The sequence below is a fragment of the Aspergillus novofumigatus genome, assembly GCF_002847465.1.
Source record: "Aspergillus novofumigatus IBT 16806 chromosome Unknown P174scaffold_2, whole genome shotgun sequence".
Classification (NCBI taxonomy): domain Eukaryota; kingdom Fungi; phylum Ascomycota; class Eurotiomycetes; order Eurotiales; family Aspergillaceae; genus Aspergillus; species Aspergillus novofumigatus.
In genome coordinates, this window is record NW_020194275.1 from 1,263,120 (window position 1) to 1,282,722 (window position 19,603).

Sequence of the window (19,603 nt, forward strand, 5' to 3'; positions counted from 1 at the left end):
TTGCTGAACTAATAGAGAGTTTTGATGAGCACACTGTTCTATTTGGGTAGCCAGTACTCCATAGCAAGACAAGTTAATGGCAAGTGAGAGAGGTGCCATGGGTATTCATCCCCTCATCTGAAGAGCTTTCTTAAACTTTCCTCTCAGCGAATGCTTTCTTTTCAATAGAATCTTCTCTGACGAATAGATGACAGGAAATATTAGTATTTGTATTCAAAAAGATAAGGTTGAGGGGGTGGGGAAACAGAGAGCGAGATTAAGTATCCCCAGTCACATACTTCAAGAACTTCTATCGTATTATTCTCCCCCTTGGTCGTCCCGGCCCCTAAAAACACGTCCCCTCCACCCTCCGGGAGGAATCCTTCCCGCCACCCACCTTAGTGACCTTGCGACCTCATACATCGAAGGTTTTGAACCATTTTCACTTGAATTAAATCGTACTTCGCCGCGATCTTCGTGCCTCCGAACCCTCGACCGGTTCTATTACCAGCATACTACAGGCCTGGATCTTCTTTATTCCTGGTGTCTTCCGGAGCATTTGATTGCATTGATCTCCGTGACGTGCTCATTGACTCCCTGAGTCTAAGTTCAACCTGAATCTGCAGCGTAAGACCCACCTGGAAGATCCCCAGCACTGTCATCTGGTTTGAGATAGCCTTTGACGCTCTGCGTTGGGAATACTGCACTTCCACCGAGGGACAACGGGATGATGCCCCAATTGGCTTTCGACTCTGTGTTAGCGAGGGAGATTTCTGAGCCAGCTCCCTGGAATCGCCTGTCCTAAGTTGGTCCAACTTGAATCTACATGATATTCTCTTCTGTCGCCACCGATTCTTCGATAAGCTGTCCGTAACATGGAGTCATCGACCCGTCAGGTCCCACATGGGGACGAAGAGACGATCGAGTGTTGGGACGACGATGGGGATCTGCACGGTTACGAAGACATCCATATCCGTACGGCGTCAACTGCTACATCCGTAACGAATGTATCCACTCGTCGATCGGGTCATCGAGACTCTATATCATCCCGTCGGTCTGCTCGCTCTGACCTGGACTCGATCGCGGCAGAAGATGAGGATTTGCAGGTTCAACTTCCTGATGACGACGAAGTTTTGAGCGAAGAAGCCATTGCATCTGCCAAGAATGCAGGGTTTCCCTTACCAGTCAACGTTCCCAAATCGGCTCTCATCGGGGGAACGATCAAGCGACTTGGGCGAAGAAAACCGAGGAAGAACTTTATCGACGATTGGTCTGACGATGTTGAGCTTCCAGGTTCTGATGCTGTGCTCGAGCTCAAAAAATTTAAGGAGACAGTCTTCCCGGAGACCCCCAGGCAGCTCAGTTCAGCCACAAACAGTCCGGTGAAAAGAACTCCTTCTCCTTTATGGGAAGATGATCTTTCGACGCGCTTGCAGTCAGCCTTGACAGATCTAAGCCAATTTGCGGATGACAGCAATCACAGCTTGGCGGATATCGACAATGTCCCTACCATCAAAGTTGCGAAGCCTCGATCACCAAAATCGACCAGATTAGTTGCCGAGCAAAGCGTAACAAGGTTTGATGCGCCGGTCGAAAATGTTGAGGATGACTTCGAATTACCAGCAGATGATTTTCCTCTTCACCTTTCTCTTCGCAAAGACGGTACGGAGGCCACTAGCCCTGCTGCAGACGACTTCGACCTGGATTGGTCCGAAGGTAGTATAGGGATTCGTTTCGGTGGCACAAAGAGAGACCACCGTTCAATTCCAAGCTCTGCAGTCTCGGTTGTTAGTCCTAGTGCCTCCAGTTGCCGGACAGGCGAGAGCGAGGATGAAGGGCTTGATGGGCTTGTAATTCCCGAGGGTCCTCTGGACCTGGAATCAATGTTGAAGCAGCGCCAGGATACCGGCTCTACTGATAAACCGCGGTACTCATCATCCGGCCAGGCCGAATATGAGCTGACTAGCTCGGATGATTTTTTCGCGGGTCTCGAAATCGAAAGCGGCGATGCTTTCGATTTGAAGAAGCTTTCCCTCAACCCAAACGTAAAATACAAGGTTGAGCGTCCCAGCAGTCCGGCCCGCCGTTCAACAACCTCCATCACATTCACAAATACTGCGGTTTCTCCCAGGACTCGGATTCCGCGTCTCTTGGGTCATGACCGTCATTCAACACATCTCGAGACTGTTTCAGAAAGTGGAGCTCCGCTGTCAAAGTTTCCGGGCTTGCGATCTTGGGCGAGGGGCCATGTAGCCCATGCCTCTGTCTCTAGCCTGCCTTCAAGACCAATATCGACATCTCCGACGCCTTCGACTCCCGGCCGGCGATCTGTGACTTCTCGATCTCCCAAGACCCCATTAAGCAGCGACCGCGCCCCTAGCGGCACACAGTCCGTCAGGAACAAACGATCCATGCCGACTATTCGAAGTGTACCGCAATCTGCGCAGGTGTCATACTCACAGGGTTCTCTTTCTCGCGGAGATGAATCAGCGCGTCCTTCCATTTCTCACGTTCGAGCAAGGACGCCAGTGGAACGCACAGGAAGCGGCTCAAAACATTTGAGCCGCAAGGCCCAAACGCCATTTATTCCAGCTGGGGCTTCCGAAGCTCAATCTCATCACGTCAACGTAAAGGGTCCTCGATACTTTCGTCGGACAAATTCCGATGGTTCCGGCGAAATCCTTAGCTCACGAGTCCCTGTATCTCGATATTCTCGATCAGGTCGACATTCGATTTCGAACAGCATTACTGATGAATCTCAGTGTAAAAATTTGATCATAGCTGCGAAGCAGACTATCACTAGACCTACGCGGAGGCGTAACTTCGGCGATGGGACTGAGCTGGAATCATTTGACGATTTACCTACGTCCTCCTTTGCAGAGAGCAAGTTCATCAAGCACCCAATTGGGGGCGGTGTCCCGAGGTCCCTTCGCGGCAGACTCGGTCATAATCAGACTCGTCCCTCACGAACAGAAGTTCTGAAACCACCGTCGACTCCATGTACTGTCCCTACATCATACGACCTTACTCCTCGGTTTGCACGGGATACAAACGCCTCAAGAAATGCAAGAGAACAACGTATCGCGTCGATGACATTCAACCTGAAAGGTCCTGAGAGCAATCCACTTGGCCCTCTCAGCTCGAACTGGAGAAATCCTAATATCGCTCATGTTCCTTCGAACCTGGCGACGCTTGGCAGAAAAACTAGAGGTGTCGCAGCGTCCGGTAGTAAGCCCTTCCTGATCAAGTCAATAGGGAAGGGCTCCCAGGAACCGAAGTGTACGTGTTGTCCCCCCTACATTTGAATTGTTTTAGAGTTGACAATTTTCTAGACGTGAACGGTATGCATTACAATCCGGACTCTTTCAAATGGGAGGGAAACGAGACTTCCGTTATTGGGTTTGAGTCTCTAAGATCCCCAAAGTCCCCCAAGCCGGCACCTGCGTTGATCACCAATGTGAGTGCGATGCAGAATGTGCAGGTTGTTGGCGGGATGGTATTCGACCCACGACGCATGTGCTGGCTGAAGTTGGCATCATCTCAGCCGGGCGCACAGGGGATGGTGGCAGTGCAGGTTGAAGACGATGTCTTCGCCGGACTTGATGACCTCGAAGAAAAAAGTCAGAGAAAACCTCCAGGTGGCCCAGGTTCTGGTAGCTACGATGTTCTCGATCGTACTGTGAGTGGTGATGAGCCGAGTTGCGGCGACTCATCAGACGAGTGGCCCATGACAGAGGAGTTTGATGTTGGCCCAGAATTCGTGAGACGCCAACGTGTCGAGGAAGAGAAGTGGAGGCGAAAGGTCGAAAAATGGGTTCAATCCGAACGTGATAGACATGGAAACTGTTGGAGGTGGGCTATCCGAGATATAGTTGGTTTGAATGGTTCTCATCAAACTCAAAAGTCCGCCGCATGTGAACATATTCAACATACTTCGTCTCTCGGAGGGCATAACTATTAATCGGGAAATGTTGCCATACCCAGGATAGCATCCTGGTGGAGGTCTGTTCTTATTGTTGCTGTTCCTTTGGTTGAATGGAGCGTCGAGGTATTGATCAGTTGAGGACTCGACTGGGACGATGCTTTTATTTGGATGGGTGTTCACTCTGGTTCGGCTGCTATGAACTTCCTGCATGAGCTTACGATATATTCTTGTTGACCCTGATGAAACTGGCCAGCGAGAGATGACTTTGACCTTTCCTTGTTTCTCTCGCTTGTTTCTGCTGAATTGCGACTTTGCTGCGACGGCGATTGTATTGTAACCTTTGTGTACCTAGGTATAATTTGTCTCAATATATCCTATCCAGATTTGTAGCCAATAACCCGATTTTCTTTTGTGGCTTGGTCCGGTATCGGCATGTTTGCGCATACGCATCACTTCTTTCCTGCCAAGTTGGTTGTTGAGCGCTAACCTTGGCTTAATTATTTGGTTCAAGTTTCATCTTTTTAGACTCGAGTGAGATGGTTGGAGATAGAGTCGAGATAGCCCATTCACTGTGATTGAATTCTCATGCTATCTAGGTCCATAGGTTATAGCTATTCCTAGCCGGACTGTGTTGTTGTAGGAGATATGACATCTGTTATTGAGTAAAGCGTTACTCATGTTCGCAGGCGAGTGCTGAGAGCTGCCTTGGATAGCAATAATACTGCATACCCACCTAATACCTGCCAACATCAATCTTTCCCGGGCAAGGGATCCATAGTATTACTAGAGCTGTAGGGCTATAAGGGATAACATTGACCGCGAGTATAACTAGCAGAGAATAGTATATTGGGGCCCTGGACATCTTCTCATGTATGGATGATCCCTCCCGTGTAGGGACGTCTTGCTCCCTATATCACGTTCGGTTCTTTTTAACAGACTGAAGCATAGCGGCGCTCTCTATGAATGAGCCACTACGACAAGCTGCTTCTAGTCCACCTTGCCAGTCAACCAATAGCATCCCTATGCATCTTGTAGAGAACAATAGCTGCGTGCATGGGAAAAAAGCGGAACTTTCAAGGCTTCATGGCTAGAAGATGAAAAAGTGGACCAATAAGTAAGGCCAATGCTCAGTAGATCATAATAGGTGCATACAATAATGGTATATGTAATAAGCCAGAGATAAAGTATCGATGAACAGAAGAGGCTGGGCTGATCAATCCAAGGACGATGTAACTATAGATAGGCATCATTAAAGAAGAGTGAGCATGATAAAAATTAACAGGAACATTTGTGTACGACCCATAGAAACACACAGCATAAAACGCAAGCAGAAAGAATTCTACAGCTTGGATATGAGATTACATCAATCCAGTTCTTCCTTACGGCGCGCCAACATTAAAAAAAACGAGAGAAGTCTAGGCTCATGTATGTAGCCAGTTTGTCGACTTGAACCAACTTTCATCATTCTCCCACTACTACTCAGGCCGTCATCTCTCCATATCTATCTCGTCAGTTTCTCTGCTTCTCACCTCTCTCATCACTAGTAGGTATTACCTGAGATCTTGTAATGATTGCTAGTAGGCAATCGAGCAAGGACAGGAGCTTCCGTATAGACTGTTTAGTCAATACTAGGGCTTTGCTCCAAATTGGATGGTCGCTAACGTCGTTCCTCCCCAAGCTTAGTGTTAATAACAATCAATGTTTATAGTGGATTAAGGTACGGAGCACGGGGGCCAATTATCCATATATATATTGGTTGACTTGGAACCAAGCTCGCCAATGGCTACAAGAGCAGGGGCAGTCTCCAGATGAGGCTGTTCGTAGGCCTTTCTGTCCGGTCTTACCAACTGGTAGCAATATAACTCCCAATGTGAAAACGAAATGAAACAAGTGAATTACTACTGATGGAATTGCAGGCAATACATAGAGGTTGCTCACGAATCCCCACCTCACTGCCCAGGGTCCGCCAATCGGCCAGAATTCTCGATGAATTACCAATAATTATCATCCAGCCTGACACAAGATGAAATTGAGCACTTGTCTTTGGTTTTGGCCATGCTCATAATCAGTGCGGGTTCGCCATCATATTTTTGTCGGTTTTCAGCGGTTTTGGGAGATAAGCAAATAACGGGGGAAAGGCCAGGTTTGAGACTGTGTTACATGAAATTTGACCGCAACCTTTCACCACGTCGTGTGCCGTCCAATGATGATGTGTCAACCATCCTCTGCTTGAGTGATGTTTATTATTAAGTGGCAAAGTTCATCTCCTTTGTGCCAGCCGGCTTTTCGGATGCACCTGGAAGCATAGGTACTGGGGGTAGAGAGCCCCAGCAACAACTGCAGAGAAGAGCCTTGTCGAGGCTCGTGTTCCCAGACACTCCTACATATATGGTCCAATGGTTTCGACAGGATCCGACGCAAACATTTGCGCATCTCTAGGCGCCCTGCAGCCTGCAATTATGGCATACACTCAGATGCCCGAGAGCTGAACCTAGCAATGAAACCTCCGTCAGTATTGATCACTGGAGATGAATGACTTGTCCTATTGTGCCATTGTTTGATCTCCCATCCATCTAGATGAGACAGGCACAAGCATCTCAGGACGGTTGCTGACAGTGACCAAATCTTGCAGCCCTTTCCTGTAACACCATGAAAAACAAAAGTTCAAGAAATATCTGCAGTGGTTACTTGCCCATACATGGTATTCAGATGAGCCTTCTCCCTTCCCCACCCTAAGAGTGACAGTGGTCAATTGTCAAGTACCTATGCAATCTCATTATGGTTGCCTAGGATCAGCAACTAAGAAGTCTGGTAGGTCTGTCCTGGTGCATTCCGAGTGTTATCTAATATTCTGCAAGCATGAGCAGCAAGCTTTACAGACCTAATACTGTCAATATCACCCTGTTCGATCTTCCTCTCATTTCATATGCTAGCCAATGAACTAATAGAGAAGTTCAGGCCGACTATTTTATTATGCAAAAGTGGCAATGTGACCCTCTTCACCCTCTGATACCCCCTGCTTTCTTCATATCATTATCTTGCTTTCTATCTTGTGTAAAGTCTAACATTGGATCCCTGTCCTTTTCACAGCTCCAACTCTGTTGCCGTGCTTTTGCTGCTTATATTTCCATTAACTTGAATATTTGTTCTTCTGATGCTGCAGCCCACTGCGCTTTGTTGCAAAGGACCTCCCTTCTGCATACATGGTACCTGACAGGCTGGTCGTAGCCTACTCTCATAGCTGCTCAAGCGTCGACCTCACCTGGTCCTAGGGCATCTATCGTTTCAGCACACTTATGTTTAGGATTCTGGCTTCTGTCCTTTCCTTTTTTTTTTTCTTCAGGGATTGCAGCAGCTGTATTCGTTCCCTTTCCAACCTCCATCAGGGGTGACCTTGCATCGTTGCCGAATACAATTGTTATGGCTTCTTACTTAGTATGGCAGTTCTCTTCATGCGAGTCATACTGGACTGGGTCACAGATGGGCTCGAACCTTTCAGACATATATTTAGTTGTGGGCTCATTCAATACCTCCAGGTGTTCTTCTGCTCCAACTAATTCTACCCCAATCCCTCTTTGGTGCTTCCCCGTTCATAAATGCGAGCGATTTGCCTGAATATCTACCCACTTCACGAACAGGTCTTCCAGATATCAACAGCTAGGGTGAGTCTCTCTATGTCTATGTTTTTCTCCTCAGTACATCCTCCTGTGTAGTTATTCCGTCATGACATGTCTTCAGTTATCAGGAAGACCTGGCATACGTCCATAATCACTACCCGTCTTCGCCTGCGAGCTACGCTTACACGGTGTTCAACCAGCGAAGGCGCAACAGTTCATCGACATGAGCGGCTTTAGTAGGCGTATCACTGAGGGTCATGACAACTATTTAGTGAATCAACAGATTGCTCTACCCATCTCTTATAGTCATGCGGATAGCCATGACTTCAGCAGCAATGGCACGGCACCACATCATTTCTCTCAGCAAACGTTCGGTTCATACGCACCTCAAATTGGACCCGCCTACACTCAGGCCGGCTTACCTCCCGGCATCAATCTATCATCTACGCACTCCATTCCGGTCTCCCCAGAAGATGAAGTTGTGCAGTACCAACCCGCACGATGTGCACGGCAAGCGCGATATTTGCGGTCGCCGAGGTGTCTACCTCTTCGTGAAGCAATCAATGAGATAGGAATAGAGAGCCAGGAATCTCTCAATGAGAACACTATGCTGTCAGAGCCAGTTATTCCTCCATTGGAGGGTTTTCCTAGCGTGAGGGAATTTGATCAATTGATTAGATGGTAAGCTGCTTCATTCCGGCCTCTCAATTCATGCTCTGAAGTACACCCACTTACGTGGTACAACAGTTATGTGGATGATCTATCAGTCAAGAAACAAGACAAAGCATTGATTCATGCCCGAAGAGCACGGAACATCAGGACTGTCCTGATCGACCCAAAAGATACTGCCATTGAATCGGCCCAATTCAGGTACTTTTCCCCGCTCCACAAACTTCTGGTCCCAAGTTTCCTGCCCTTGGGTGTGTCAGTCTGGGCGCTGGCTTGCCATTCTCCCCATGATGGGAAAGGTTGCTAAGTTGTTGAAAATAGATTCTGGGTGAAAAAGATGTTCAAACTTCAAATTGTTGGCATTGAATCCTCAAATGTTTGTACTTCACCTGTTGAGTTCAATGAGCCTTTTGCACTAATATTGTGATTTGGATCAAAGTGCGCAAAAATTATCTGTCACGAAGGAAAACCTGTAGCCATTCGAGAAAAGCTCTTCAAAATACTCACGAGGGCACATCAGCAATGTCAGCATGGCGGTAGGGATAAAACATCAGCACAGGTTCGGCAGATATATTCCTGGTAAGCAATCCTCATCCCTGTTGCTTGAGGACGCTGCTCAAGCTCTTACCATACCTGGAATGAAGCTACTATCCTCCTTGATCCTCCTAACTAGTCTTGAAGGGTCCCGAAAGAGCTCATTTCCCGATTCGTCAAGATATGTCCTACATGCCGAGTTCGTCGGGGTGGTGCACGATTGACGCCCCCTAGTTCAAGCAGAAGTTCCCCTCGACTTGAGCCTCCGAGTCGTTCACACAGACTTCCCTCCCCCCCATCTTCTAGGCGAGAGTCGATTCTATATGGTCAACCCACCCTGGAAAGGGCGCAAGCAGACTATTTGAGTCAATCAAATGGTCAGGCTGGCTGGTCAGTTAATTATCATGACGCAGTTGGACGATCTGGCCTCATTGCAGGTTCTGTGAGATCGCTGAGCGGAGCATCGGTGGCCAACCTGCCAAGTCCTATGTCCATGACATTAGATGCCTTCCACGGCGGTGACTTGTCTCAGCTCAGTTATGGCCCGGCATATGCGACTGCGAATGAGCAGACGAATCATTGAGGCTTCTAGTCATGCGGATTTGAACCTTCAAAGCATCGTATCATCCAGCAGTCTTCAACATGGTTTGCGGAGCGGCTGATTTCGCGCTATGTGAGATTCAGACCCTTCAGAATAGTTCAAATATCTGAAGATCTGCTCATTTTTATTCTCTTAATGTGTCTACATTGTACAAGGGTGTTCAGATCCTCCATGGCTGTCCAAGTACCAGTGAAAGAGGATAAATGCCCAATACTGTTAAGTAGTGGTCTTGTTGCCCCAGAACCCAAAGACGTCTACCCCACGTGGGCCGGCTACTGATGCACCAAGGATATTAATATAAATGAAATCATGCTACTAACACGAGAAGGTCTATCTATAAGATGGAAAGAAAGAAGCTAGCAAGTGTGCGACTGCATCTGGCTCCTGTCTGTCTCATGTCTCCTCATGCGCACCGCATATACAGTACCTGGGCTTAGAATGAAATATCCGAGAAAATTGTTTGTTTTCCATTTAAGGAGGTCATTCACGCGACACCAGGATGTATAAAGATGCCTACAGGCAGCAGGTGCAAGGTAACAATGAAGAATTAGGAGGCTTGTTAGGCTTGTAAAATGATGTATACAATACATATCTAACACGCTTATGCTTTCAAAGGGCTTCTAATGACAGACATACAGGATGATGTAGGGCACACATGATCTGTTCAGAGTAATATGAACTGATTCATTCATCGGAATCAGGGGGAAAATCTTGCTTCTACCCTTCTGTATCGGCTAGATCACCAACCGCCTGAACTGTCCTGTCGCAACTTAGACGGGGAGGGAGAATTTTTTCCCTTTCATTACCCTGTTCTCCATTAGCCTAGCGTTAAGAATGATGCGATGGCAATTGGCTCACTTTGTGTAATAGATGTAGAAAAAGTCCGAATACAGGAGTGTCTGGACTATACCTGCAACGACGGGTATCGGCTGGAAGCGGTTCTCTGCGAAGTAACGGTAAATCCAATTAGGTATATAAAGAGCGCGGTAGAGTCCCAGGGCAAAGAGGTAATGTGTGGTGATAGTATCTGCTTCTCCGGTGCGCTGGAGCATAAAAAGCTGTGGAAGGATAGCGACGGATTCAAGCCATATGGAAAAGGTCCAGAGTATCTTGAGAAACGTTAGAGGAAGCTCGGGTCTCTTTATGTCTGAGAAAGTAACAGACCTCCGAAACGCTGTAATCATGTGGAAATAGGACGGCCAAGATAGCACTGATCCCTAGAAGGTATTGGACTTTAAATGTGTCCAAATTGGGATCTCGGGTAGGTTTGTAATCGTTGAGCATTAGGTAGATAATGTAAGCGGATGAGCAGATGAACAGGACTTTAAAGGTGGTGTTGTATAAGGAGTCGGTGAAAGTCCAGAATAAATCTAGGCCGTATAATGGTTAATGGAAGCTTCTCATAGGCAGCGCAAAGGACTCACCAAGATAGCGTGTGAGAAAGACCAGCAGATACAAAACTTGTGATTTGAAAGATAAACCAGAGCAGCTCTACATTTCTGCGTCAGATAGTATCAGCGTAATTAATCGGAATGTCGTACACTAGAAGACTTCATCTTATGCAAAAGGATGAAGATGGATATTAAATGAGAAAAATCAGCTATTAGGTATATCAGTTTGATAGACCCGGTTGATGAGGAGATATGATACTGTCGCTCACCTGATAACCTGAAGATATTCATACTGGTCAAATGAACTTCCTAGCAGGACTGGAAGTTGAGAGTCTGCGAGTCTTGATGTTGATGGATTGGGAGCAGGAATACAATCACATCCACGATGAAGAGGATGTTAATATTTAGCACTCATGGAGGCAATCACAAGTCGCTGAGAGAGTGGGTAAAGTCATCCACGCAGACGTGATGGTATTACACAGTTTGCAAAAGTGGATACTGGATATTAAGATATTGACACGAAGCCTCAGCTTGCGCGCCAAGGCCCGACACGACGCGTTGCGTAGTTATGTTACAATTGTCATAGGTCGGTCCGAATGATATTCCATACTACACAGACCAACCTCATTCTTTCCGCTAGTCTACTAGGTACCTGCTGGCTATACCTCTCTATGATACATCAATTCCAGAAAGTCGAATACTCCAGTGCAAAGACCAAATAATTTGATGTTCGTCCCTCTCATCTGATCGAAGTTTTCCACTCCACGCTTGTTTTAAAAGGTAATTTCAACTCGGGCACAGGATTGAATCGCCAAAAAAGAATTTGTCATTTGACCCCAGCTTCTCATTAAAATGTGGTACTTGTATGCATGCTCTCGCCATCAGTTATACATAGCAAATGTCCCTCAGCTAACTCACTCTTCAAGGAACAGATAGAGCTCTCTCTATCTAGCCTCTCCCAGTCTCTAATGACAAGGTGCTTCAGCCTTTGGCTATCTGCAATTTGTTCAAATAGCCGTTCTTTGTCCATCTCTAACTGGGCAAGCCTCTTTTCCACAGCAGTATCTAGGTCGTATGTCAGAAGTCTGCCTCCTGGGACAACTGTATTGAGGCCGGCAAGGTAATTGGTGGGCCTTTGGCGAGGATAAGACGTCCCAGATAAACTGTTTTGCCGATAGATATGCTGCCGATCAGAGTCAACACTCGGTCCAGTCGGGATATGACCATAGCGCGGCCCTGTGGGAGGGGCTGCTTGCGAGATTGGCACGTGTCCACGACGAGTAGAACGAACAAAATCCTTCGGATTCATATTTCCGCGAGGGCGAGTCGGGGCAGAAAGTAGGGATACCATGGAGCCCCGAGCGTTGAATGACGGCTTGGGCCCTGCAGATATGTTGGGCGATGCAGTCTGGCCATACGATGTACAGACGGCTCTCGGTCCACTTTGAGGAGTAGCGCTGGAAATTGCATCCGCAGGCTCCGGGTTATTCTCTGGACGTCCCAAGCTGGAGCCGGAGACACCACGATCATTTGACAGTGCAACGATTTGCAATGAAGTTGGCGGCTTATCTGTTGCCTCTTCTTCACATTTGTGTTCATTCGACGAGATTGTTTCAGCTTGGCGAGATGAAGAATGATCAGAAGATACAGACAGGCGGCGCGGCGGAAGGTTTCTAGTCACTGGTGACCCGCTTCTCGATTCGCGCACCGTCGCACTAGTCCTGTCATTTAAAGGGGAAGAGCGCCTTGAGTCCGTACGAGAGCTAGAAGTTGAATTGTGGATAGTTGAAGCAGCCCTATTCGAAGGCGAAGGCCGCGCCTGGCTTGTATTGTTATCTGAACGACGATCTCGGAACTCTTGTGAAGAACTCCGTCGACGATGGCTTGTCGTCAAGGGAGTAATATCACTGGCACGACCTGGAACCCGCCTTAGGGGAGAAGCAGACTTTTTGTAACGATCGACCGTTGATGGGTAGCGCTCTCGTTTCGGGTATGTAAAGTCCTGTCTAGGAGGGCTTTGGTCTCGCCGTCTAGGGGTAGATCGACCGCGAGAGCTATCACGAGGGCGGTCACCATATGGTGAACGCGGACGCCACCCAATCTGAGGCGATCGGAGGCGTGCATCTCGTCTAGGCGAGAATCTCCTTGGGGCACTGTTTGCAAATAGCCCAGGCTCGGAGACTCTGTGCCGGTAAGGGGGGCTCCGTGAATGACGTCTGAAAGGCAACGGTGAACGACTTCTTAAACGGCCGTATTGTCGACTAGAGGAGGGCACCCATGTATCAGCGACAAGCCTAGGTGAACGAGTTCGTGTTGGGGATGTGTGACGACTGTAGCCTCGAGGAGCTGGCGGTCGATAGCTCTCCCTACCACGATGATCTTCGAACCTAGCATGATAGACCTCATTAGGCAAAGAGTTGTCTCGGAGGAAATGTTAACGAAAACGCTACCTTCTACTGCGTTCCCAGTCCATCTTGCTCAAAGCTCCGCGACGTTTGACGTAATGTTGCTATAACAGTGTGTAACAGCTGTCATCAGAATATATGTAATGATAAATTTTTCCAAGACTGACAAAAGATGCAACAACCCTCTTACCAGGATGAGATGACAGGGTTTCAGTTCGAGAGAGAAATCTGTATCTTTTCTATGAAATGCAACAGCCATACCCCATATTTTACGTTGGCTACTAAGGTCACGTGTGATTGTTTCTCTATGACCAATCAAATCACGTTCAAATTGAACCAAGACACCAAGGCGGCTATCAAACCTTATCATGGGAGAATGCTTAACTAATATTATATAACCTTAGTCATTGCTTAATAGTCAATCAAGAATTCATAAAATACCCTCTTTTAGTTTAGCCTCTATACCTCTTCCTTCAGGCCTTAATTCTCTGTTTCTCTGCTACCCTTCTACCTCCCAAGCCTTCCACTGCCTTAGCGACATCTATCTAGGATCTCCTATTTAGAGCTGCGCTTATTTGTATATATATACTAAGGAGTCTAAATTTTGCTATGGAGTATAGTGCTGCTCGCCTATATACATTCTCCCCGTAGCCATAGCCATTACCAGTTACTTCACCCCATTTGTTACCACCTTGAATCAGTATAAGTCTATATGGGATCAGCAGCAAGAGGTTACTATAGTAGCATTTCGAACTTTGCGCTGGGAGTGAGCGGAGCGAACCTAAAGTTAATTCGGCGTAACCAACTTGTCATTCATAATACAAAAACCCGCAATTCTAGGACAATAGGTAACCAGCTTAAAACTATATTCTACAAGCATACCCCTTTGGAGGTTGTCCTGCCCAAATCTAGTGACTGTGATTCTATTGTCTGACCAAACACATGGAAGTCTTCGGAAGTCTTGGATGGACAAGAGGAAGAATGGGCAGCTATTATGAGCAGCAAATGGCTCATTATGATTATGACATTGGAACTTGTTTAGCTAATGCGCCAAAAGAGGGGCGCGATGGTACAGGTACCTATGTTATCGTTCAGAACTGGGCCTCAATGCTTCGTTCGTCGATCCTCTTCCTTTTTCAATCTCTTCCGACTCTCGTAAGCGATCATATCACTCAAGTCTTCCTGGAAATCCCAGTTGGGATTGGTCTCTTGGTGCTTATGTGACTCGTAAAGACTCCGTAGGTTTTCTTTGCTCATCCCATCGCTCACTTGCAATGCGTCTGGATCAACAGAAACGTCGACATCACCAGGCTTCTTCCGTTTTCGATTTGGGTCCTCAGCACCGAGCACCGGCAAGCCTTCCGGAGGCGCCTTGAGATCGTATACTCTGTCGGCCCCAAAGAAACCCTGTACATGGGCTTGTTTCTCTGGGATGACCTGAAAAGCACTTCGACGTCCCACATGTTCCTCCGTCTGGGTACCTCGATAAGTCTTGCGCACGTCAAACTCGCCTGCAACGTTCTCCGCCCCAATATATTCAGATGGAACGCTTGAGACTATACCGCCAGGTGTCTCTAATCCGCTGGGGGTCTGCAAGCCTGTTTCAGTATCCACATCGTCCTCAGATTCATCCTCGTTCTCGTCGCTTTCATCATCCGAAGGTTCAGATTCTTGCAACTCGCCCCATAGATCTCTTTCAACAGGCTCTCCTTGTTGAACAGTTTGCTGTGGTTGTAGCACACCAAATATGTCGCCACCGTAAAGTGGCCGGTTATGTTCATCCACAGGCGGTTTGCCATACCCGCCAGGATGATAGCCCCACATGGCACCTGGAGGCGGAGGAGCATTGAGACCTGGAATTTTCAGAGCCGGATACGACGGCGGTGGTCCATATCGTTGTTGGTTTATCAACCAGGGCGGAGGTGCACCGGGCGGCATATTGAGAGCTTCCTTCAGCTCAGCGCTGAGCTCACCAGGGCGTAAGTGTCTAAGGTTGGTCTCATATTCTTTGCCCTCATAGTAAACCTCACCGTAACGAGTCAATTCCGGTTTCGTCTGGAAGCGGAAAAAAGCCTCATAGAGCTTCTGATAATCTATATCCAGTCTCCCCATTTTGGGTTGGACCCTTTCGCGTTGCTTTTGTTTCAGGGTTGCTTGTTCTTGTTTCTCCAAAGCAGCATCTCGCATTTCCGAGATACCCGTCTCCTGTATGAACTTAGGCAGGGCAAAAGGCGGTTTTTCAACCCCTCGCTTTGAAGACAGATACTCTCTTTTTAAAGACCAGTGAACAGGCACAGGGACAACATTTCTGTGAGCCTTAATATGCACGAGAAGCCTTGGGTCAGGGGCTGATGTGTCTGTCCACTCGACGATTTCCGGTTTTCGAACCATTGCCTTGAGTTCTGCGACAGAAAGCTTCGTCAATTCTTTTCTCTTCTTTTTCGATAATTTCGGACCCTTGTCATCTTCGTCCGGAATTTCATCGTCTTCATCAAAGTAGACCTCCGGTTTCTCAGGCTGTACCAATGGTCTTACTTCGTCCTCATTCTCGTCAAACTTTCTGGCAATATCCTTGTACATCTGCCATAGCGCATCGCCGGCATCTGGGTCCACCTCCCAGGGAGAGCTATTGGCAGCATCGGGATGGCCAACTAAACGCGGGCTCCGCGTTTCGGGTGCTTGATCGGAAGTATCAGTATATTTCTCAACCGCCTATTTGATGTCAGATCTCTTTCGCTGCATCGTATCGATGGTGACTTTCGACTTACCTTCGACTTTAAGGCCTTTTTTTTGGCCCTTCTCAGTTGATTCTTGCTCTGTTTCATGATCCGATTCAACCAGGACAGAAGAGATATATGAAAAATAAGAACAGCGTCGGTATGACTTTGGACTGTGTTAATACAAAAGTTATCACCGGATTGGCTTGTAAGTCGTGCAAGAGCCCTTTGATGGTGGTTAAAATCAAGTTGGTGCCAAGAGTTCAGTTTGCCATCCTAGCTATCCGCTCCCGCTCTGACTAACGCAGGCTGCCAGGAGGAAAAGAGACAAGGTCCGATGATACCCAGTCGCAAACTTGCAAGTTGCAGTACTAGTAGTGGTTCGACTCCGGCTGGACCCTACTGATATACACTCTCCTAAGCGCCAGGAGCAGGTTTGATTATTTGTTCAAACTTGTACTTATGGTAACTTTCATTTAGTGGTTATATATTGACGCAAATGCGTTGTTAAGCTTGTGAATACATCTGCGACAAGAAACTGCGTCAACACATCGTAGCGATGTTCACTTTATACTTTAAGCAGCCAAATCAATTCGGGCCACCATTTCTGTAACCAATGTTCTTTCACCTTCCTTCCGGGTTTTCAGCTTGATCTGCAACATGACCCTGTCCTTATGCGGAGTTCTTCCAATTATCTATATGTCTAACCCGCTTCGCCCAGTTTGAGCCCTAACCCGGCCGTGATACTTCGACACTGGATAAAGAGCCTTGGCGATATCTCGAGCCATACATGTTCGAACAACCGCATCAGAATATAACCTATGTGCAAAATGAGGAATTGATCATGCCCAGTTTTGAATATAGATTTCCGAAATAGACAATACAATGAGTATTCGGTACAACCAGCATGCGAATCGAAGCGAAAAGGCGCTGTTGAATGTGAAGTGGATCGCGTTCGCCATTAGTCCAATCTCGAACGCAGACATGAGAGCTCACGAGCCGCTGACACGCGGAGGGCAACACTGATCAGGCAAGCTTTGTGAGATGAGTTCATATTCGAGCGGGAAGATGTCCCGAATATCTTGAAAGGGATTTGAGGTAACAATGAAGGTGAAATATACACAAATCTGAACGGCAGTGTCTTGCTTAAGGTGTGTCAACGGATCGCAAACTGAACTGTGTCTGATGTATGCCGACCACATAGGACATGGTGACTCCAGTATGGTCCTGGCTATTTCTTCTTCTTCGCCGATCGTGATTCTGTGTACTGGTCAGCAGGAGTCTTTGAACAAGTATAAGTGTCATACCAGCTGCAGTTCGCTTTTTCTTCGGCCTTCCCTTTCCCCTCAGTTTTGCACTAGGCGTAGTCAGCGATCAAGGTTCTACCCTGAGTGTGTGTTGTGACATACATTTGAATGGCCTCTTCCCGATCGTCCTCATACTCGTCGAAGACGGTCAAGCCGAGTGGACGATAGGCATCTTGCAAGTCACGGAATGAAACAGTCTTTCTGGGATACCACGCCGCAAGTGCAGGTCCTCGCAGTCGCTGACGTAGAACTTTATTGCCCAGTCGCAGCCTCTGGGGGTTAAAATTGAGTGAGAATATACGACATTGAGTCTCGAAATCATCAGCAAGGTAACGCAATAATAATGCCATGGGTTAATTCGACAGCATACCTTGGCCAACTCAAGTATCCGGCTACATGAAGCTGCCATTTTTGCTGTGGAGCTCAGTTTCTGGTTCGGAAGTTCCAGTGCACGATGAGTGAAAGACGGCGGTTTGCGATATGGGTCATGTGACTGATGTGTGACAGTACCACCCTAGCAAGTGATAACAGAACACCACAAGTTAACCTCCCAAATCTCGGTATTCCTAATGGTTCTGAAAAGAAAATCTGTTTTCGATCCACCTGTGGAGGACGACGGCAGAAAGACCAAGACTCGTGCTGCCCCGAAGGCCCCGTTACAGGAAGCTGATCAATCTTCATTGGCCTGTCGCATCGGGAGAGATGCTCAAGAGGCGCCTTCTAATGGCGAACGCTCATTGACGCAGGATCGGCGTTCTCGCCTATGCCTTCTAAAAACCTTGACTCATGAGCTTGTCGACTCTGTTGATCTTCTAAGGGATCATGCTGGGCATGATGTTACGAATGCTATTATCGAGTTGGACAGGGCTTTCCGCCGTGCAAAGACTGCTCTGTCGCCCATCAGCCGTCCAGACAATAAATCAGTCGAAATCGCCCGTACGCAAGAAAATGGGAATTCCTTCAGCATACCTGAATTACCTCCTATTCTGGACAGTTCACTGGAATTGGCGGTCTTTACACATCCCGGCTTGAGCAAGGATTCGAAGTCGACTTACGATCGCCTTGAGATACTCGGAGATGCCTATATAGAGCTGATCGCTACGAGGCTCATTTGGAGCAGGTTTGATGATCTTTCTTCTGGTCAGATTTCGCAAATAAGGGAGCTACTGGTCAAGAATGAGACTTTGTCGGAGTTTGCGACATTATACGGGCTCGACGGCAGGGCGTCAGTACCACAGGACTTGCTTAGCCAGCCCAGGCGATGGACCAAGACTAAGGGTGACATTTTCGAGTCTTATGTGGCTGCGATTATTCTGTCTCGTCCGACTGATGGTTATCATGTTGCTGAACGATGGTTGACACAGCTATGGCTCCCAAGGCTCTCGGATACTGTGATACCGCGGACTGCTTTGGATGCAAAGGAGACCCTTGCAAAGAGAATTATGGGTAAAGGAGTTAAGCTCAAATATGTTGATGAGCGTTCACCTGTACAGTCAAGAGGTGGGATGCAGACTTTCTATGTGGGTGTTTACCTTACTGGTTGGGGTTGGCAAAATAAGCATTTAGGCTCTGGTCATGGACCTAGTAAAGCAGTTGCAGGGGATGCAGCTGCACGGCAAGCCCTATTGAATGAGCCTCTTATAAGTAGTATTTCTGAGGTAAAGAAAACTCATGAATTAACAAAAATATAAGCTGTAAACATAAATATCAAACTTCAAAGTATTATTAACTACGTTATATATTATTAGATTAATCCACTATTTTATATGCACACATAATATACCAGGTATATGCTAATACTAATTAGTAGCTACTAATATCTTACTTTACTATTATAATATATTAGATTCATTGATATCCTTATTATTTATCCAAGTATTATACTTTATATGTAATATAATAATAGTTAATTAGTTATATAGTACCTAGTGTTAAGGGCTACGGCGGGCTATAAGACCGCTGTATGCTCCAGGTCATGTGACACACACTGTAATTATCTCCGCAAGTTGCTGAGTATTCCGCAACTCAGCGATTAGTTCTCCTTGCTTATTGCTTAGGCAATATACGGTTATTTGCTCCCTTCACGCTGATCTTACCAGTTGATATCGGACTTCCAGAGCCGATCTTACACCTAGTTATACTATGATAGTAATTAGGGGATGCTCTCTATTAAATAATAGATATTAGATAGTATGGCAGTACTGTAGTAGTATTACCTTTACTCTTAGCTAATAATAATATCTATATAGATTATAATCATCATATACTACTTATATAAGCCCTAGGTGTTATATATTAAGTAAATAATTTAAAAACAACAACTTCAACACTGAACAAATTTTTGAAATTTCTTGCCTAAACTATGTTCTTTTGAACTTAAACTTTGCTTAGTTTCTGGTGATAATGATAGCTATTAATTAATCCTATTTTCATAGGGTATTAATCACCATGTTATTAT

The 19,603-nt window shown here is 46.8% G+C and overlaps 7 protein-coding genes across 7 annotated transcripts; 3 read left to right on the forward strand and 4 right to left on the reverse strand.

The window, feature by feature from the left end:
• Nucleotides 1–854: 854 nt before the first annotated feature.
• On the forward strand, nucleotides 855–3,940 carry P174DRAFT_364097 (putative cytokinesis regulator (Byr4); the record flags this gene model as incomplete). The annotated part of the gene is made up of 2 exons (XM_024821964.1): nucleotides 855–3,258; nucleotides 3,312–3,940. 2 exons carry the CDS (start codon nucleotides 855–857, stop codon nucleotides 3,938–3,940), a joined length of 3,033 nt encoding a protein of 1,010 aa, XP_024685328.1.
• A 3,502-nt stretch (nucleotides 3,941–7,442) lies between these two features.
• Nucleotides 7,443–9,649, forward strand: P174DRAFT_438533 (integrase zinc binding domain-containing protein). The gene is made up of 5 exons (XM_024826562.1): nucleotides 7,443–8,202; nucleotides 8,269–8,391; nucleotides 8,512–8,566; nucleotides 8,630–8,769; nucleotides 8,872–9,649. Exons 1-5 carry the CDS (start codon nucleotides 7,745–7,747, stop codon nucleotides 9,305–9,307), a joined length of 1,212 nt encoding a protein of 403 aa, XP_024685329.1. The 5' UTR covers nucleotides 7,443–7,744; the 3' UTR covers nucleotides 9,308–9,649.
• A 240-nt stretch (nucleotides 9,650–9,889) lies between these two features.
• P174DRAFT_438535 (ER lumen protein retaining receptor) lies at nucleotides 9,890–11,237 on the reverse strand. The gene is made up of 6 exons (XM_024826563.1): nucleotides 10,986–11,237; nucleotides 10,867–10,925; nucleotides 10,750–10,816; nucleotides 10,490–10,695; nucleotides 10,180–10,434; nucleotides 9,890–10,132 (listed from the first exon to the last, which is right to left on the reverse strand). The coding sequence occupies exons 1-5, from the start codon at nucleotides 11,005–11,007 to the stop codon at nucleotides 10,180–10,182; spliced, it is 609 nt and encodes a 202-aa protein (XP_024685330.1). The 5' UTR covers nucleotides 11,008–11,237; the 3' UTR covers nucleotides 9,890–10,132.
• A 211-nt stretch (nucleotides 11,238–11,448) lies between these two features.
• Nucleotides 11,449–13,348, reverse strand: P174DRAFT_401501 (uncharacterized protein). The gene is made up of 3 exons (XM_024823931.1): nucleotides 13,312–13,348; nucleotides 13,167–13,225; nucleotides 11,449–13,103 (listed from the first exon to the last, which is right to left on the reverse strand). The coding sequence occupies exons 2-3, from the start codon at nucleotides 13,187–13,189 to the stop codon at nucleotides 11,564–11,566; spliced, it is 1,563 nt and encodes a 520-aa protein (XP_024685331.1). The 5' UTR covers nucleotides 13,190–13,225; nucleotides 13,312–13,348; the 3' UTR covers nucleotides 11,449–11,563.
• A 690-nt stretch (nucleotides 13,349–14,038) lies between these two features.
• P174DRAFT_509913 (U2 snRNP complex subunit CUS1) lies at nucleotides 14,039–16,076 on the reverse strand. Its single transcript, XM_024831615.1, has 2 exons — nucleotides 15,890–16,076; nucleotides 14,039–15,833 (listed from the first exon to the last, which is right to left on the reverse strand). The coding sequence occupies exons 1-2, from the start codon at nucleotides 15,944–15,946 to the stop codon at nucleotides 14,226–14,228; spliced, it is 1,665 nt and encodes a 554-aa protein (XP_024685332.1). The 5' UTR covers nucleotides 15,947–16,076; the 3' UTR covers nucleotides 14,039–14,225.
• Nucleotides 16,077–16,601: 525 nt separating this feature from the next.
• Nucleotides 16,602–17,686, reverse strand: P174DRAFT_88674 (mitochondrial 37S ribosomal mS33 domain-containing protein). The gene is made up of 4 exons (XM_024832488.1): nucleotides 17,516–17,686; nucleotides 17,248–17,456; nucleotides 16,960–17,195; nucleotides 16,602–16,860 (listed from the first exon to the last, which is right to left on the reverse strand). Exons 1-3 carry the CDS (start codon nucleotides 17,552–17,554, stop codon nucleotides 16,985–16,987), a joined length of 459 nt encoding a protein of 152 aa, XP_024685333.1. The 5' UTR covers nucleotides 17,555–17,686; the 3' UTR covers nucleotides 16,602–16,860; nucleotides 16,960–16,984.
• A 6-nt stretch (nucleotides 17,687–17,692) lies between these two features.
• On the forward strand, nucleotides 17,693–18,836 carry P174DRAFT_509914 (ribonuclease III; the record flags this gene model as incomplete). Its single annotated transcript, XM_024831616.1, has 1 exon — nucleotides 17,693–18,836. Exon 1 carries the CDS (start codon nucleotides 17,715–17,717, stop codon nucleotides 18,834–18,836), a length of 1,122 nt encoding a protein of 373 aa, XP_024685334.1. The 5' UTR covers nucleotides 17,693–17,714.
• Between the last annotated feature and the right edge of the window lie 767 nt (nucleotides 18,837–19,603).

Bases quoted from the DNA above. Each gene is read 5' to 3' on its own strand.
- P174DRAFT_438533 (XM_024826562.1), top strand. From the start codon at position 7,745: ATGAGCGGCTTTAGTAGGCGTATCACTGAGGGTCATGACAACTATTTA. The intron at 8,392-8,511 runs GTACTTTTCCCC...TGTTGAAAATAG, and splicing joins ATTGAATCGGCCCAATTCAG to ATTCTGGGTGAAAAAGATGT. The intron at 8,770-8,871 runs GTAAGCAATCCT...CTAGTCTTGAAG, and splicing joins GTTCGGCAGATATATTCCTG to GGTCCCGAAAGAGCTCATTT.
- P174DRAFT_438535 (XM_024826563.1), bottom strand. From the start codon at position 11,007: ATGAATATCTTCAGGTTATCAG. The intron at 10,926-10,985 runs GTGAGCGACAGT...TATACCTAATAG, and splicing joins GAATATCTTCAGGTTATCAG to CTGATTTTTCTCATTTAATA. The intron at 10,435-10,489 runs GTCTGTTACTTT...ACGTTTCTCAAG, and splicing joins ATGATTACAGCGTTTCGGAG to ATACTCTGGACCTTTTCCAT.
- P174DRAFT_401501 (XM_024823931.1), bottom strand. From the start codon at position 13,189: ATGGACTGGGAACGCAGTAGAAG. The intron at 13,104-13,166 runs GTAGCGTTTTCG...CTATCATGCTAG, and splicing joins GACTGGGAACGCAGTAGAAG to GTTCGAAGATCATCGTGGTA.
- P174DRAFT_509913 (XM_024831615.1), bottom strand. From the start codon at position 15,946: ATGAAACAGAGCAAGAATCAACTGAGAAGGGCCAAAAAAAAGGCCTTA. The intron at 15,834-15,889 runs GTAAGTCGAAAG...GACATCAAATAG, and splicing joins AAAAGGCCTTAAAGTCGAAG to GCGGTTGAGAAATATACTGA.
- P174DRAFT_88674 (XM_024832488.1), bottom strand. From the start codon at position 17,554: ATGGCAGCTTCATGTAGCCGGATACTTGAGTTGGCCAAG. The intron at 17,457-17,515 runs GTATGCTGTCGA...GATGATTTCGAG, and splicing joins GGATACTTGAGTTGGCCAAG to ACTCAATGTCGTATATTCTC. The intron at 17,196-17,247 runs GTATGTCACAAC...GACTACGCCTAG, and splicing joins CGGGAAGAGGCCATTCAAAT to TGCAAAACTGAGGGGAAAGG.